The 17,260-nt window shown below is 42.1% G+C and overlaps 1 protein-coding gene across 1 annotated transcript in view; it reads left to right on the forward strand.

Moving 5' to 3' along the window:
* gfra1b (gdnf family receptor alpha 1b) overlaps positions 1 to 17,260 on the forward strand; it is a 43,249-nt gene that overhangs the window by 18,818 nt on the left and 7,171 nt on the right. The window contains exons 4-8 of the mRNA XM_047376421.1: positions 7,867 to 8,045; positions 8,270 to 8,442; positions 10,647 to 10,756; positions 12,055 to 12,189; positions 15,848 to 16,041. Of these exons, the coding sequence (XP_047232377.1) occupies positions 7,867 to 8,045; positions 8,270 to 8,442; positions 10,647 to 10,756; positions 12,055 to 12,189; positions 15,848 to 16,041 (791 nt within the window). The remainder of the gene's footprint in view (positions 1 to 7,866; positions 8,046 to 8,269; positions 8,443 to 10,646; positions 10,757 to 12,054; positions 12,190 to 15,847; positions 16,042 to 17,260) is intronic.

Below are 17,260 nucleotides of genomic sequence, written 5' to 3' on the forward strand. Positions count from 1 at the left end.
ATTGTTGGGAAGGTGCATGGGGCTAAATTCAGGACAATCCTGGTAGAAAACCTGTTAGAAGATGCTAAAGATTTTACACTTGGGCTGGTGGTTCACCTTCCAGGAGGACAACGATCGTTAAAACACAGCCAGAGCTACAATGTAGCAAATCTGAGGAACTGAATTCAAATGCCACACTTTTTAGAATGCATTTGTCAAGAATTTTGAAATACATCAATCCTTTTACTTTTACTTTGTGATGTGACACTGGGAGGAGGCACAGGGGCAGACCCAGACCTAGTTGGAAAGACCATAAATCTCTTCTGGTCTGAGAAGGCTTTGGGATCCCCCAAAATGATTTGGATAGTGTCACAAGTAAAAAGCATGTCTGGGTTTTCTTCCTTGACTGGTTGCCCCAGTGACCTGATCTCAGATAAGCACAGGATCAAGGATGGATGGTAAATTTGGAAAAGTTAAAAAAGTATGAATTCTCATGGAAGGCACTTGACATTAAAATGAACTTTTTAAATGCAAACACTTCCCAGATAAAAATGTGTCCTTCGCTTGCTCTGGTAAATTGCCTCCATAAAAACTAACTGCGACCTATAGCCTTTGACTCTTATCTCAACCTTTAGGCTGTGCATACATGTACAAACAAATGAGTCATAATACCTTTTTAAAAAGTTCGTCTTTAATTCAACAGCAGTGTGCATCTTGCCTGAGGGTCCCCTTAATTGGGATAAAGCTGTCACACCTATGCCTGAGACACGCAAACAAGAACTCAAGGATCACAGCCCAAATCTCTGAGCACTCGTCATATAGAAGTAATGGGATCTCTAATATATGATTAACCCGAGGTTCAGATTTAATCATGGCTCATTCTGTGGTGCATTGAATAGTTCATTGCACTTCAATTCCACCTCAAAAAGCAAAATTACAGAGCTCATTCTTCCATGTCGAGGCTGAGGATAGAGTTTGTCCTACTATGCAGGAGTCAGTGGAGCAGAAAGGGTTTTAACTACAACAAATGAGAAATAATAGGAAGTGAGAGGCATTATGTTTACCACATAGTACTTTTATGAGATGAAAGTAAAGGCATGGCCAAATGGAAGAAAGGTTCAGTGACTTTATTTCCATATCCGTATGGGTTTGAAATATTTAAATGAAAAGGAATAATAAAATCACACCAGTAAGATGGCACAAAAACACTTAAATATAGAGTTTTTATCTAACTGTAGTCATGAGAGGTTATTTTGAAGTTGGCTTTGTGGATTTTCCTTTTCGGTAGGGTTGGGTTTTAGGCTGAAGGAAAGACATAAACACCAGGGGTGTCTTATATAAATGTGATGTACACACAAAACAGGGCCTGAACCTGGCATACGTCACTTTTCACACAAAGCTTGTGATTTATAAAAGACAAACTTGATTGGAGAATGTGGTGTCCCTCACCCTGACCCTGACCCAAACGTACGCTTGTTTTGTAGACAGGGGAAACTGGCGCAGACGCAGATGGTGATTAACATGTAAATTGTTACACGATGTGTAGCAGTAACACCGATTGCTGTAAACATTTAAATACCTTGGTGACACTCGTGCGAAATGCTGCACGATGTATGCATTGGCACTACTTGCAAATGGGAGAATAAGAAGGGAACACATTTTCAGGAATCACCAAGATTTCCTATGATGATGACAATCTGGCCATCCCTGTTCAATAACAGGTGTTAACCGCTCTGGGGTTCCTGGCAACCAGCTCTTACAAGTGAATTAGGCGACAGGTATGTGTTTAACATAATCAACAATTAATTAACTCTCTGCCAGAAGCTACTTTTAGGAACAACATAATTCTGTGAATGTATCCATAGGTCTTGCGTTTTTTTGCTCTTTTCTCTGTGATTGCCATTGTTAACCATAAAATAACATTGATCAGCTGGCTTATTTAAATACACATTGGTGTTCATGAGGTGCTTTGCATTGACCATTTGTGGTTGAAGGTGGGCGTGTAGAGGACAGAACATGAGGCGGAACCTTGTGCACAAACACAGAGGTGCAGCTCTGATTTATAAAGGGCAAATTGCTTGCTGGTGTGCGTGCGCATGGTTTTTTAAGTCTGGATTATCTTCAGCGTACATCATTTTTGGCTTTTGGGTGTACATACACAATGTTTTATAAATGAGACCCCAGAAGCTTGTTCCATTTCAAAAGTAGTCTTGTTGGTTGTTTGTGATCATTCTCCTGTTGGATCACCCAGTAGTGTCAAAATTTCAGCCATTCAGCAGTTGTGTTGAAGTAAAGTTTAACATTTTGGATGTAGTCTTAATTCCTTATTATTCCATCCACCTTGTGCAATTCAGCCCTACAACATGATCCTGCGGCCACCTTGCTTGACAAACACACATAGCATTTTTTATGTATTGTATTTAGGCCAAAAAGTGCAATCTGACAAAATTGACTCAATTTACTAGTTACATGACTTCTATAGGCAATTTCCACTGTAATGTTATTTAGAAGTATCAGAGTAAAGGGGGCTGAATACTAAACTAAATACTTTGACTTTTATTTACAAAAACAGTCATTTATTGTCTCGCTTATTCTTGCAGCAGTGGTGGTGTTTGAAGGGTGTCTGGTGCCTTTCTCCAGCAGTTATTGGGTAAACGTTGGGATGTATAGGACCCATGCTTGCATATATTAAATTCAATTTAGTTTATTTATATAGCGCCAATTCACAACACATGTCGTCTCAAGGCACTTCACAAAAGTCAGGTACATACATTCCAATTAATCCTAATCATTGAACAGTGCAGTCAGATTCAGTTATTTATTCAAATTGGATAAAAAGTTTTTCTATCTAAGGAAACCCAGCAGGTTGCATCCAGTCAGTGACTTCCAGCATTCCCTCCTCCCAGATGAGCATGTAGAGACAGTACACAGTAACTGGCATTGACGTTGCAGCAATCCCTCATACTGAGCATGCATGTAGCGACAGTGGTGAGGAAAAACTCGCTTTTAACAGGAAGAAACCTCCAGCAGAACCAGGCTCAGTGTGAGCGGCCATCTGCCACGACTGACTGGAGGTTAGAGAGAACAGAGCAGAGACACTTTGAGAACAAAGAAGCACTGATCCAGGAGTCCTTTCTATGGGTAGGAAAAGTAAATGTTAATGGATGTAGCTCCTTTAGTCGTTTCACCTAGAAAGAAAGAACAGATAAACATTGAGCCAGTTTTCAAAGTCTGAAAGAGAGCACATAGAGTTAGTCACAGGAAAAACTCAGTCAATTCCCATGTCTAGGAGAGAGAAAGGGTTAAACACTGAAAGACAGGGCCATGTGGATCATCGGTAAAGGGAGAGCATTAAGCTGTTGCCAGCAGAAGCTTGGACAATGCCCCTCTCCAGAAAGGTGTCACAGGTAGACACAGAGTCAGGCCAGGTGTAGCTTCTAGGAAGAGAAACGAGAGAGAACAAAGTTAAAAGCTGAAATAACAGAAAATAATGCAAAATTGGAGAGTAGTGTGAGAATGTAGCGAAGAGGGTGAAAGTGGTCATTATTTCCTCGAGCAGCCTAAGCCTATAGCAGCACAACTACAGAGATAGCTCAGGATAACCTAAGCCACTCTAACTATAAGCTTTATCAAAAAGGAAAGTTTTAAGCCTAGCCTTAAAAGTAGACAGGGTGTCTGCCTCATGGACTAAAGCTGGGAGCTGGTTCCACAGGAGAGGAACCTGATAACTAAAGGATCTGCCTCCCATTCTACTTCTAGAGACTCTAGGAACCACCAGTAAACCTGCAGTCTGAGAACGAAGTGCTCTGTTATGAACGTATGGAACAATCAGATCTCTGATGTATGATGGAGCTAAATCATTAAGGGCTTTATATGTGAGGAGGAGAATTCCAAATTCTATTCTGGATTTAACAGGGAGCCAATGAAGGGAAGCTAAAGTAGGGGAAATATTATCTTTCTTTTTAAGTTTCATCAGAACTCTTGCTGCAGCATTTTGAATCAGCTGAAGGCTTTTAACTGCATTTTGCGGACATCCTGATAGTAAAGAATTACAATAGTCCAGCCTTGAAGTAACAAATGCATGGACTAGTTTTTCAGCATCACTCCTGGACAGAATATTTCTAATTTTGGCAATGTTCCGGAGATGAAAGAAGGAAATCCTAGAAACCTGTTTAATATGGGATTTAAATGACATGTCCTGGTCAAAAATAACACCAAGGTTTTTTACTTTATTATCGGAGGTCAATTTAATGCCATCCGGATTAAGTGATTGACTAAGCATTTTTTACTTAAAGACTCCGGTCCAAAAACGACAACTTCTGTCTTGTCTGAATTTAGAAGCAGAAAATTTAAAGTCATCCAAGTTTTTATGTCTTCAAGACATGCTTGTAGTCTATCTAACTGGTTGGGTTCATCAGGATTTATGGATAAGTAAAGCTGAGTATCATCAGCGTAACAGTGAAAATTTATTCTATGCTGCCTGATAATTTTACCTATTGGAAGCATATATATACTAAAGAGAATTGGCCCAAGTACTGAACCCTGTGGTCCTCCACAATTAACCCTGGAGTTTAAATATGATTTATCATTTACATGAACAAACTGGAATATGTCAGACAGATAAAATTTAAACCAGCCTAGCGCTGTTCCCCTGATCCCTACAGCATATTCCAGCCTTTCTAAGAGAATATTGTGATCGACTGTATCAAATGCAGCACTGAGATCTAATAGAACCAGTACAGACACAAGTCCATTATCTGAGGCCATAAGAATATCATTAGTGACTTTCAGCAGAGCTGTTTCAGTGCTATGATGAGCTGGGAAGCCTGACTGAAACTCTTCAAATGGGTCATTGCTGTGTAAATGCTCACACATTTGATTAGCAACTCTTTTCTCAAGAATTTTAGATAAGAATGTAAGATTGGATATAGGTCTGTAATTTATTAAATCATCTCGATCAAGCAAAGGTTTCTTAAGCAAAGATTTAATTACAGCTCCCTTAAAAGCCTGTGGTACATATCCATTTACTAAGGATAAATTAATCATTTCTAAAATGGGGCTGGTAATCAGAGGGAACACTTCCTTAAATAATTTGGTTGGGATTGGGTCTAACATACAAGTTGAAGGTTTAGATGAAACTAATGTTTCTGATAACTCAGGAAGCTCCACAGGATCAAAACAGTCCAAACACAAATCAGGTTCTACAGTTACTTCCAATGTTGTCTCATTTGCTGAGGATGAAGTAATCATCTTTGGGAGTAGGTCAAAGATTTTATTTTTAATAGAATCAATTTTATTTTGGAAGAATCCCATAAAGTCATGACTGCTGAGAGCTAAGGGAATGGATGACTCAACAGAGCTATGACTCTGTGTAAGTTTAGCAACAGTACTAAAGAGAAACCTAGGATTATTCTTGTTCTCTTCTATTAATGATGAGAAATAAGCTGTTCTAGCTTGGTGAAGTGTCTTTTTATACAACAGTAGGCTATTTTTCCAGATTAAGTAGGAATCTTCTAGGTGTGTAGAGCACCATTTTCTCTTCAATTTTCTAACATTGTGCTTTAAAGTACGTAGCTCTGAATTAAACCATGGAGCTAGCCTCCTATGAATAATTACCTTCTTTTTCAAGGGGGCTGCATTGTCTAATGCACCATGCAATGATGAAGTAACACTATGAACAAGAGAATCAATTTGTGAAGGGGCAGAAACAAAATTATTGCCCTCCACTGTGTTTTTCTGTGATAATGAGGAAATCAAAAGTGGAACAGATTCTTTAAAGGTTGTTACAGCATTGTCTGATAATGATCTACTATAATGAAATTTTCTTTCAGGTGTGGAGTACTCGGTTAAATTAAACTCAAAGGTTATTAAAAAATGGTCAGAAAGGAAAGGGTTATGAGAAAATATTATGTCTTTACACTCAATGCCATATGTCAGCACAAGGTCCAGAGAATGAAGACAAAGGTGGGTAGGTTTGTTAATGTTTTGAGCAAAGCCAATTGAGTCTAAGATAGCATTAAATGCTATATTTAGGCTATCACTTTCAGCATCAACATAAATGTTAAAATCCCCACTATAATAACTTTATCTGTATTTAACACTAAATCAGATAAAAGGTCTGAAAACTGATCTAACAATTGAGAGTAAGGGCCTGGTGGACGGTACAAATCAACAAACAGAAGTGGTTTTAGTGCTTTGCAATTTGGATGAGGAAAATCTAAGGATTAACTATTCAAAAGAGTTGTAGCTATTGATTGGTCTGGGACTAATCAATAAATCGGACTGAAAGATGGTTGCTACTCCTCCTCGCCCAGTAATTTGAGGAATGTGAAAATGTTTTAATTAGTAGGAGTTGACTCATTTATAGTAACATAATCCTCTTGCTGCAGCCAGGTTTCTGTGAGACAAAATAAATCAATCTGATTGTCACAAATCAGGTCACTAACTAGCAATGTCTTTGAAGAGAGAGATCTTATGTTCAGTACGCCACATTTGTTTTATTTTTCTTTTCGGTCTTTTGGAGAACTAATAAATTCAGCCAGATTCCTAGAAAGAAGAGCAGCTCCATCCAAAGTGGGATGGATGCCGTCTCTCCGGATCAGACCAGGTTTTCCCCAAAATGTTCGCCAATTATCAATGTAGCCCACATTGTTTTCTGGACACCACCTAGACATCCAGCGGTTGAATGACAGCATGCGGCCAAACATGTTGTCACTGGTCAGATCGGGGAGGGGACCAGAGAAAATGACGGAGTCCGACATTGTTTTGGCAAACTTACACACCGAAGCAACACTAACTTTGGTGACCTCCAATTGACGTAACCGGGTGTCATTACCGCCAGCGTGAATAACAATCTTACTGTATTTACGCTGATCCTTAGCCAGCAGTTTCAGGTATTATTTGATGTCGCCCATTCTGGCCCCTGGCAGACATTTGACTATGGTCGCTGGTGTCTCTAGTGCCACGTTTCTGACTATGGAGCTGCCAGAGTTGGCTTCTCAGTGTCGCTGAGCGGGGAAAATCAGTTAGAAACGCAGACGGATTGTTGGTGACCTGTGGGCTGGGATCTAGGACTATGCTTTCTACGTACTGTCACCCAGCCGGCCTGAGGCCCCAGCTGCGCGGGCTCTGCTGGAGGACTGCTACGGGGAGCTACCCTCGGTGGCTCCGCGCTGGCTAAGGGGCCTCGGCTATCTGCTGGTTTTTCAACAGCGCGGAGCCGGGCCTCCAATTCCGACACCCTCGCCTCCAAAGCTACAAAAAGGCTACATTTATTACACGTACCATTATCACTAAAGGAGGCAGAGGAGTTACTGAACATCTGACACAGAGAGCAGGAGAGAGGAGAAGACTCAGAGAAACAGCCGAACGGGTAGCCATGGTGGAGCTAAAGCTAAGCTAGCGACCCCTTACCACTACTAGAAAACCGTATAAGACACGGAGAGTCCCCAAAAGTTAAATGCAGCAACAGAAAGTATGTGTTTTAATGTGCTTATGTATTAGAACAAGAGATATCACAGTAGAGAGAAATCAGATCAAACGAGAGAGCCTTCACACACCAAACAATCCACCGAGTGCAACAGCAAAAACAGGAAGTGACGAATACGCCTTACCACGCCTGTCCAGCAGAGGCAATCTGAACACCAGCATATATGCTTACTTCTAAGACATTTTAGGGAAACAAATTAACCTGGCATGCATGTTTTTGGACTGTGGGAGTTGGGGTACCTGAAGAGAAACATGCATGCAATGGAAGAACTTGCAGACTATGTTTGGATGGGTTGTACTGGAATTCTAATTTCCCCTCGGGGATCAATAAAGTATCTTTGAATTGAATTGAATTGAATAAAATCTTCAGTTCAAAAACATTTATCTTTTCTGTCCCAGCTGAGCCTGCTTCCACAAAGGAGAACAACTGTCTGAGTGCTGCCAAAGCATGTAACCTGAATGACACATGTAAGAAATATCGCTCCGCTTACATCAACCCCTGCACTAGTAGGGTGTCTGCTTCTGAGGTCTGCAACAAGCGCAAGTGCCACAAGGCTCTACGACAGTTCTTTGACAAGGTAATTAAGCATGCAAGGTTTAAAAGCTTTTATTGTCTTGCACATTGGTATTTGACATTCAGCTGATTATCAAAAACATGCTTTTATCATGATTTTAAATTGAGTTCACTTGTTCACAATATCTTTGTAAATGTCTCAGCTCGGAAAACGGTGTAACCTTGTATGCTGTAATACATCACTAAAACTACTGTTTCATGTTTTCATCTTTTTGTTCCAAAATCAAGGTTCCAACTAAATACAGCTATGGGATGCTGTTTTGCTCCTGTCCGGCGGGAGATCAGATGGCATGTGCAGAACGCAGAAGACAAACTATCGTACCGATCTGCTCCTATGAGGACAAAGACAACCCCAACTGCCTTTCTCTGCAGAACACATGCAAGACCAACTACATCTGCAGGTAAAATAGGGATCTTTAACAGCTTTAAATTTTAACAGAATCTTCTATTACACTTACCTGCCACTTCATTAAGTAAACCTTGCTGGTTTCAGGTAGAATTTCCCTTTGCCTTCAGGTATGCCTTAATTCTCCGTGGCATAGATTTTAACAATCTACCGGAAAAATTCTTGGAAATTTCAATCCATATTAAGAAGACAGCATGACATTAAAAAAAGTCACCCTAAATCCTTCTAATAAAGTGGCCAGTGAGTGTATATATGCACATGGTGGTTACCTGCGTAGCATTACTTTTGTCTCATCTTATGTACATGTACAGCGGTTGAACAATGAAACTGAAACACCTGTCATTTTAGTGTGGGAGGTTTCATGGCTAAATTGGACCAGCCTGGTAGCCAGTCTTCATTGATTGCACATTGCGCCAGTAAGAGCAGAGTGTGAAGGTTCAATTAGCAGGGTAAGAGCACAGTTTTGCTCAAAATATTGAAATGAACACAACATTATGGGTGACATACCAGAGTTCAATAGAGGACAAATTGTTGGTGCACGTCTTGCTGGCGCATCTGTGACCAAGACAGCAAGTCTTTGTGATGTATCAAGAGCCACGGTATCCAGGGTAATGTCAGCATACCACCAAGAAGGACGAACCACATCCAACAGGATTAACTGTGGACGCAAGAGGAAGCTATCTGAAAGGGATGTCCGGGTGCTAACCCGGATTGTATCCAAAAAACATAAAACCGCGGCTGCCCAAATCACGGCAGAATTAAATGTGCACCTCAACTCTCCTGTCTCCACCAGAACTGTCCGTTGGGAGCTCCACAGGGTCAATATACACGGCCAGCTGCTATAGCCAAACCTTTGGTCACTCATGCCAATGCCAAACGTCGGTTTCAATGGTGCAAGCAGCGCAAATCTTGGGCTGTGGACAATGTGAAACATGTATTGTTCTCTAATGAGTCCACCTTTACTGTTTTCCCCACATCCGGGAGAGTTACGGTGTGGAGAAGCCCCAAAGAAGCGTACCACCCAGACTGTTGCATGCCCAGAGTGAAGCATGGGGGTGGATCAGTGATGGTTTGGGCTGCCATATCATGGCATTCCCTTGGCCCAATATTTGTGCTAGATGGGCGCGTCACTGCCAAGGACTACCGAAGCATTCTTGAGGACCATGTGCATCCACTGGTTCAAACATTGTATCCTAAAGGCGGTGCCGTGTATCAGGATGACAATGCACCAATACACACAGCAAGACTGGTGAAAGATTGGTTTGATGAACATGAAAGTGAAGTTGAACATCTCCCATGGCCTGCACAGTCACCAGCTCTATATATTCTTGAGCCACTTTGGGTTGTTTTGGAGGAGCGAGTCAGGAAACGTTTTCCTCCACCAGTATCACGTAGTGACCTGGCCACTATCCTGCAAGAGGAATGGCTTAAAATCCCTCTGACCACTGTGCAGGACTTGTATATGTCATTCCCAAGATGAATTGACGCTGTATTCTCCGCAAAAGGAGGCCCTACACCATACTAATAAATTATTGTGGTCTAAAACCAGGTGTTTCAGTTTCATTGTCCAACCCCTGTAGTTGTCTACTGCCCCTTATATAAACAGTTACAAGACTTAAAAGTAAAATTTAAACATCCATCCATTGATTTTTTTTTTTAAACCCCATTGGTCCTGGAAGGGTCACAGAGGAGATGATGCCCAGTTTGTATTAGCAGAAAAAAAAAAAAATAAGCCAAGAGAGGCAATGTAGCCTAATTCAGAATAATGCTTGTTGTGTGTATACTATTACTGTGAAATAGATTGAGAGAAAGACTTCCATTAGGATTTAGACTGAATGTTAAATTTAAACTATGTAAGCCATTGTAAAAACGCAGGGGAAAATTTACTGAACAGTGCAATCTGCTTCATTCTTTGCAAATGTTTTTCACCTGCTATCTGCTAGAGTTCTGGCTTGGATTCACAAAGCAGATTCCACTACATATTTTCAGACAGCAACATAACCATGCTTTCAGCAAGCTGTATTTTTGGTCCTTGAGAATATATGGGCAGATATTTCCCTCAATGTATGCATAATGCCCTGTTTAAACTATTTGAGAGTGATCTTAGAATTGGGACGCCAAAATACTGCTTTGCACACATTTAGTGCCCACTAGTAGCTGTCAATGAAAATATGTATTATGTTTCTCCATTGCTGATAGATCAAGGCTGGCGGACTTTCTCAGCAGCTGTCAGCCTGAAGTTCGTTCCATATCTGGCTGTCTTCGAGAGAACTACGCAGACTGTCTGCTCTCTTATTCGGGCCTTATTGGTAAGTTATCCATGCCCCATTGATGCACTGAACATGTTTTTTATCAAAGACCTGTGTTCTTACTGAAGACCAAAGACAGTAAGTATTTAGCGAGAGAAGATCCAATGCCCTCCACAATTATTTGCCACACCTGTGAAAGATGTGTCCCTTGTTTTCTTGCAGTAGAATGAGCTCACACTGAACATTTTAGAAAAGTCTAGTTGGTAATTTCTGTAACGGAAAGCTCAGTTTTAGTTTCATCTGACTAAAGCACACAATTTCCAGTAAATTAACTAATAAAGGTAATTAGATTCTACATATTTATGCCAGTGATTGTAGGGAAGAAAAACAACTAATTGGCATGTAAATAGTTCCCAATTGTTGTTATAGAGACTTGGTAACCCCAAGATGCCACACTTTGCTGCATTGTTTCCAATAGTGTATGTTGGAGATGTTTTATCTCCTTTATTATTCTCCTCAGTCGGCATAGCAGCAAGATATACTTTTGTCTTTATTCAGCCTTGTTTGTTACAGTTTCAGTTGTTGTAAACATTTCTGTAACTGTATACATGGGAACCTTAGGTGAGGAGCTATTTTTTACCCATTTTCTGACCTATGAACAGCAATATCCTTATGTCTTTCTCAAATGGCATGTTCTCTGGTCTTACTTACACTCATATGGAGATTACATATGTATTACAGATCATTTACAGGTGTTCATTGGAAAGCCAAGCAATTTAGTTCCTGTGTATTCTGCAGAGCAAAGGTTAAAATAGCTGATCAGCTAGGAAGGCAAACATCTTACATTACAGCAAAACTGCGTGAACATTTCACTACAGCTCATTGTGCAGCAACAGATCTTGTTCCAGTCTTCCTTTCATCAGGGGGTTTCATTATGGAGAAAAGAAAATGATGTCCCACAGAGTTTTTGAAATGAGATTTGAACACAGTGCAACGGAGGCCAATTGCAGTCTCAACAGGCAGAAATTTCAATCTATACCACAAATATCATGCTTCACAGTTTATTCCCTCTAATGCTCCCACCTCACATGTTTCTGATGCTACACTAAAGAATCTGCTTCCAGTTGCAGAAATCTTGTATCAGAAATTTTATTATTCATTGCAAATTTGCTGGAAGCTATAAATGGAGTAAAGGTTCCTGATAACACAGAATAAGCCTAATCTCACTGGCTGACCTGAACATTATAATTTCCGCATGAAAAGCCAAAAAATTCCCTGCTAAACCACAAGTGCTCTATTAAAGGTTTCAAGCAGAGTAGCAATGACTAACAGGGGTCCTATTCTCTTTTATGCTGCAGGTACAGTGATGACTCCCAATTATGTGCGGTCTTCTGGCATTAGCCTGTCACCATGGTGCGACTGCAGCAGCAGTGGGAACAGCAGGCCAGACTGTGATAAATTTTCAAAGTTTTTCACCAACAATCGATGTCTGCGTGAGTTGCTGTATTCTGTTTTCCTAAATAAGTAAAATGCCTCTGAAAAGTTTTTATACACCTTAAACTTTTACAGGTTGAGTCAAGTTAGAACACATTTTTTATATATTTGTTTGGGATTTTATGTGATGGACCAACACAAAGTAGTGCACAATTGTAAGGTAAATGGAAGAGAAAACATGGTTTTCATAATGTTTTACAAAATAAAATCTGAAAAGTGTGGTATTCATTTGTATTTAGCGCCCTTTACTCTGATACCCCTAAAAAACCTACTTCCAAATGACTGTGTGTGGCAGAAATCATCACCTAAATGCAACATTCCCATGTTGCAATATGATGGTGGCAGCATCATGCAGTGGGGATGTTGTTCAGAGTAGATGGAGCTAAATACAGGGCAATAAGACTGGGGTGTACGTTCAACTTTCAGCAGACAACCAAAGATAGCATGTGTTACAATGGCCTAGTCAAAGTTCAGACCAAATTCCACTTAAGAATTTTGTTCTTAATCAGTTACTATTTTCTTTCCACTTCCCAATTATGCACTACTGTGTGTTTGTCTACCACATCACATTCTATTACAATAAATCTATTACAATAAAGGTTGTGGTTGTACCTGTAAAGAGGTGTGAGTATGATGTTTTTATTTCCAAACTGGCATTCTTCATCTCTTCAAAAGTTCATGTTTTCTGTTTTTATTATTCTGACCAACTGGCTTTTTAAATTGCCAACTAGGAGACAGTGCCTTAAACAATTGTATTAGTTCTCCAGACCTGGAAGCCTTCATCATAAACTGTAAGCCTTTCTATTCCCCCGTGAGTTCGCTTCGTTCATCCTGGTCGGTGTTTACATCCCGCCGCAAGCTAACGTGCAGGTCGCACAGCGCATGCTCGCCAACCAGATACTGAGTGTGGAGCGGACCAACCCAGACTCCTTAGTTATCGTCGCTGGTGACTTTAACAAAGTCAATCTGACCCACGAACTCCCCAAATACAGACAGTTTATAAAATGTCCGACCAGAGAGGACAACATTCTGGATCACTGTTACACCACCATCAGAGACGCTTATCACGCCGTCCCACGTGCTGCACTGGGCCAATCCGACCACATCATGGTCCACCTGATTCCTGCATACAGGCAGAAACTAAAGCTCTGCAAACCTGTTGTGAGGACGACAAGGAAGTGGAGCAGTGAGGCTGTGGAGAATCTCCAGGCGTGTTTAGGCTGTACAGACTGGGATGTGTTCAGGACTACTACCAACAGTCTGGACGAGTACACAGAGGCTGTGACTTCCTACATCAGCTTCTGTGAGGACAGCTGTGTACCATCATGCACCAGGGTGAGTTACAACAACGACAAACCCTGGTTCACAGCTAAACTCAGAAGGTTAAGACTGGATAAGGAAGAGGCCTTCAGGAGTGGGGACAAAGATATATACAGAGAGGCCAAGTACAAGTTTGGCAAGGCAGTGAAAGAGGCCAAACGACTGTACTCTGAGAAGCTCCAAATCCAGTTCTCAGCCAACGACTCTGCGTCTGTCTGGAAAGGGCTCAAGCAAATCACCAACTACAAGCCGAAAGCCCCCCACTCCATCAACGACCGACGCCTCGCCAACGACCTGAACGAGTTCTACTGCCGCTTTGAAAGACAAAGGGACAGTCCTGCAACCATCTCCCACGACGCCCCCCAACAGCTGCAGCCACAATCCACCACCCCCACCTCCCCAACCTCAAGAGGGGCCTTGGCACCTCCAACCCCCACCAGCCCCCTACCCACGCCGAGGACGGCTCTTTCCATCCAGGAGAGGGACGTCAACAAACTCTTCAGGAGACAGAACCCCCGGAAAGCTGCTGGTCCGGATTCTGTCTCACCAGCCAGCCTGAAGCACTGCGCTGATCAGCTGTCTCCAGTCTTCACAGACATTTTCAACACCTCACTGGAGACATGTCATGTGCCAGCCTGCTTCAAGTCCTCCACCATCGTCCCTGTTCCCAAGAAGCCAAGGACCACAGGGCTTAATGACTTCAGACCCGTCGCCCTGACCTCTGTGGTGATGAAGTCCTTTGAGCGCCTTGTGCTCTCACACCTAAAAGACATCACCGACCCCCTCCTGGACCCCCTGCAGTTTGCCTACAGAGCCAACAGGTCTGTAGATGATGCAGTCAACCTAGCCCTTCACTTCATCCTCCGGCACCTGGACTCCACAGGAACCTATGCCAGGATCCTGTTTGTGGATTTCAGCTCTGCCTTCAACACCATCGTCCCAGCTCTGCTCCAGGAGAAGCTCTCCCAGCTGAGTGTGCCCGACTCCACCTGCAGGTGGATCACTGACTTCCTGTCTGACAGGAAGCAGCGCGTGAGGCTGGGGAAGCACGTCTCTGACTCCCTGACCATCAGCACCGGTTCCCCCAAGGCTGTGTTCTCTCTCCTCTGCTCTTCTCCCTGTACACCAACAGCTGCACCTCCAGTCACCAGTCTGTCAAGCTTCTGAAGTTTGCGGACGACACCACCCTGATCGGACTCATCTCTGATGGTGACGAGTCCGCGTACAGATGGGAAGTGGACCATCTGTTGGACTGGTGCAGCCAGAACAACCTTGAGCTCAACGCTCTAAAGACAGTGGAGATGGTTGTGAACTTCAGGCAGAACCCAGCCCCACCTGCCCCCATCACCCTCTGTGACTCCACAATTGACACTGTGGAATCTTTCCGCTTCCTGGGAACCATCATCTCCCAGGATCTCAAGTGGGAGCCAAACATCAGCTCCCTCATCAAGAAAGCCCAGCAGAGGATGTTCTTCCTGCGGCAGCTGAAGAAATTCAACCTGCCAAAGACTATGATGGTGCACTTCTACACAGCCATCATTGAGTCCATCCTCACCTCCTCCATCACCATCTGGTACGCCGCTGCTACAGCCAAGGATAAGGGCAGGCTGCAGCGTGTCATTCGGTCTGCTGAGAAGGTGATTGGCTGCAGTCTACTGTCGCTCCAGGAACTGTACACCTCCAGGACCCTGAAGCGGGCAGGGAAGATTCTGGCTGATCCCTCCCACCCCGGTCACAGACTCTTTGAGACTCTCCCCTCTGGCAGGAGGCTGCGGTCCATCCGGACCAAAACCTCACGCCACAAGAACAGTTTTTTCCCATCTGCCACCAGCCTGGTTAACAAAGCCCGGAAACCACCCTGACATTCCCCCTTTCCCCCACACCCCGCCTTTTTGCTGACAGGACACCTGTAACCTGTAACTCTATGCGTTACATTAACGCTCAGCTTGGACTCCTGCTTACTTGCACTGCTTTACTTGCACAATGATCACCTGCACTGTTGTATTGCTCTTGCATCTTATACTGCTCTATATTTACTCTCACTCACTTAAAACTGTGCACTTATATTTATATTATATTGTAGATATGTTTGTACTGTTTAATTTGTACTGTATTGCACCGACTACGCCAAAACAAATTCCTTGTATGTCCAAAAACGTACTTGGCAATAAAGCTTTTCTGATTCTGATTCTGATTCTGATTCATCATTTGAAACACAGAAAAGCTGAATAAAAGTCATGCCATTTGGTGTACATTTTGTTGCTCATTCGTATGTTTTTGTGTTCACTGACATTTGTTCTGTTTAGAAAGAGGATTCAATATTTTCTTACTGTTTAGGTAATGCCATCCAGGCATTTGGTAACGGTACTGATGTTGGAGTATGGCAACCCCAACCCCCAATTCAACCCACTGTGGAGTCAAGCATCACTCGCAAGGGAAAAGCTTGGACAAACAGTGTTTTGGACGAACTAACAGACGTGAACCAGCTGGGCGCCAATAGTGACTCATATCACGTCTGTGGAACATTTCAGGTGAGGCTTAAAAAAATCCAGAATGTTGCTATACAGAAACATTTAAATCCATTTTGCTCCATAGTTTATGTTTACTAAAAATAGAACATTAGGAATCCCTTATCTAGCAGGACTTTGTACCTTGCAGTCTGCTTGTAAACCATAGAAACTTCTCAGAACTTGGAAAAGAAATGTCTCAACCCAACTTAAGACCTTAAGAGTTCAATAAGAAATCCATTTACAGCTTCAGTCTGATTGTCAGATGTCTGAATCTGTCACTGTGATAGATCAGGGAGGGTTTTATGATGGAATGCACAGAATCCCCCCTCCTGGGCAGAAAGTGGATATGTCAATGTGGAGTCACATTTTCTGAAGCTGTCATGTCAAAGCTAATTGGATGCCTCAGTAACCTCAGAAATAGCCTGAAGGTTCAGTCTGTTTGTGACAATGTTAGTGTGCAGGCGAGAGTTAAAGCCAAAAGGATCAACCTTATGCGCTCCCCGTTTACTGGAAGTTCAGTGGTTGGAACAGACACGGGTTTGGGATTTTTACTGGCTCTCTCTCATCAGGGTTTTTACTTGATTAATTTAAAAGTTCCCTAATTTTCCAAACTCAAATTTTCCAGAATTCTCAGTAGTTATTTTGCACGTTTGTAAAGTATAAATGCTAAAGTTGATGGCAGATATTTTCAACAGTGGTCAGGTATTAATGAAGGTTATCTTATCTGCATCAGTGAAGTAGTAAAGCTCCCAGACGACATAACGCTCTTTGTTTAAATATTAGCTTCACGGACATGGACAGTCCAATCACTGTGTTCTGTCGGTCTCCTGCCGGCTCCGTCCTGCTGTGGTACAAACAAACCAGTGTGCCGCACACATGATCACACAATTTATCAGTGGATGATGGGGTCTAATAGACACCATTAAATGTACACCAACACTTCTAAACTCTAAATAAATGCCTTCAGGTGCTCAACAAAAGTCACCAAACACACAATGTCATGACAGGTCAGTGACATTTTTAATTTATTTTGGATTGTCTTGTTGTCGGTAGCTATTCAGGTCTGTACTACTATTTATTTAGCAATGAACTGAAAAAAACAAAATTTTTCACAAACTGTTTTATTTAGTGCTATTTTTATAACAAGAATATATAGCTCCTAGTTTCTGACCTAATCAAACTTTGACATTTGGCTTGTAGGGCACTGTGCAGCTCAAAATACCGAAAAAAAACTGTATTT

Source organism: Girardinichthys multiradiatus, chromosome 10, assembly GCF_021462225.1.
Source record: "Girardinichthys multiradiatus isolate DD_20200921_A chromosome 10, DD_fGirMul_XY1, whole genome shotgun sequence".
In the NCBI taxonomy this organism is placed as follows: domain Eukaryota; kingdom Metazoa; phylum Chordata; class Actinopteri; order Cyprinodontiformes; family Goodeidae; genus Girardinichthys; species Girardinichthys multiradiatus.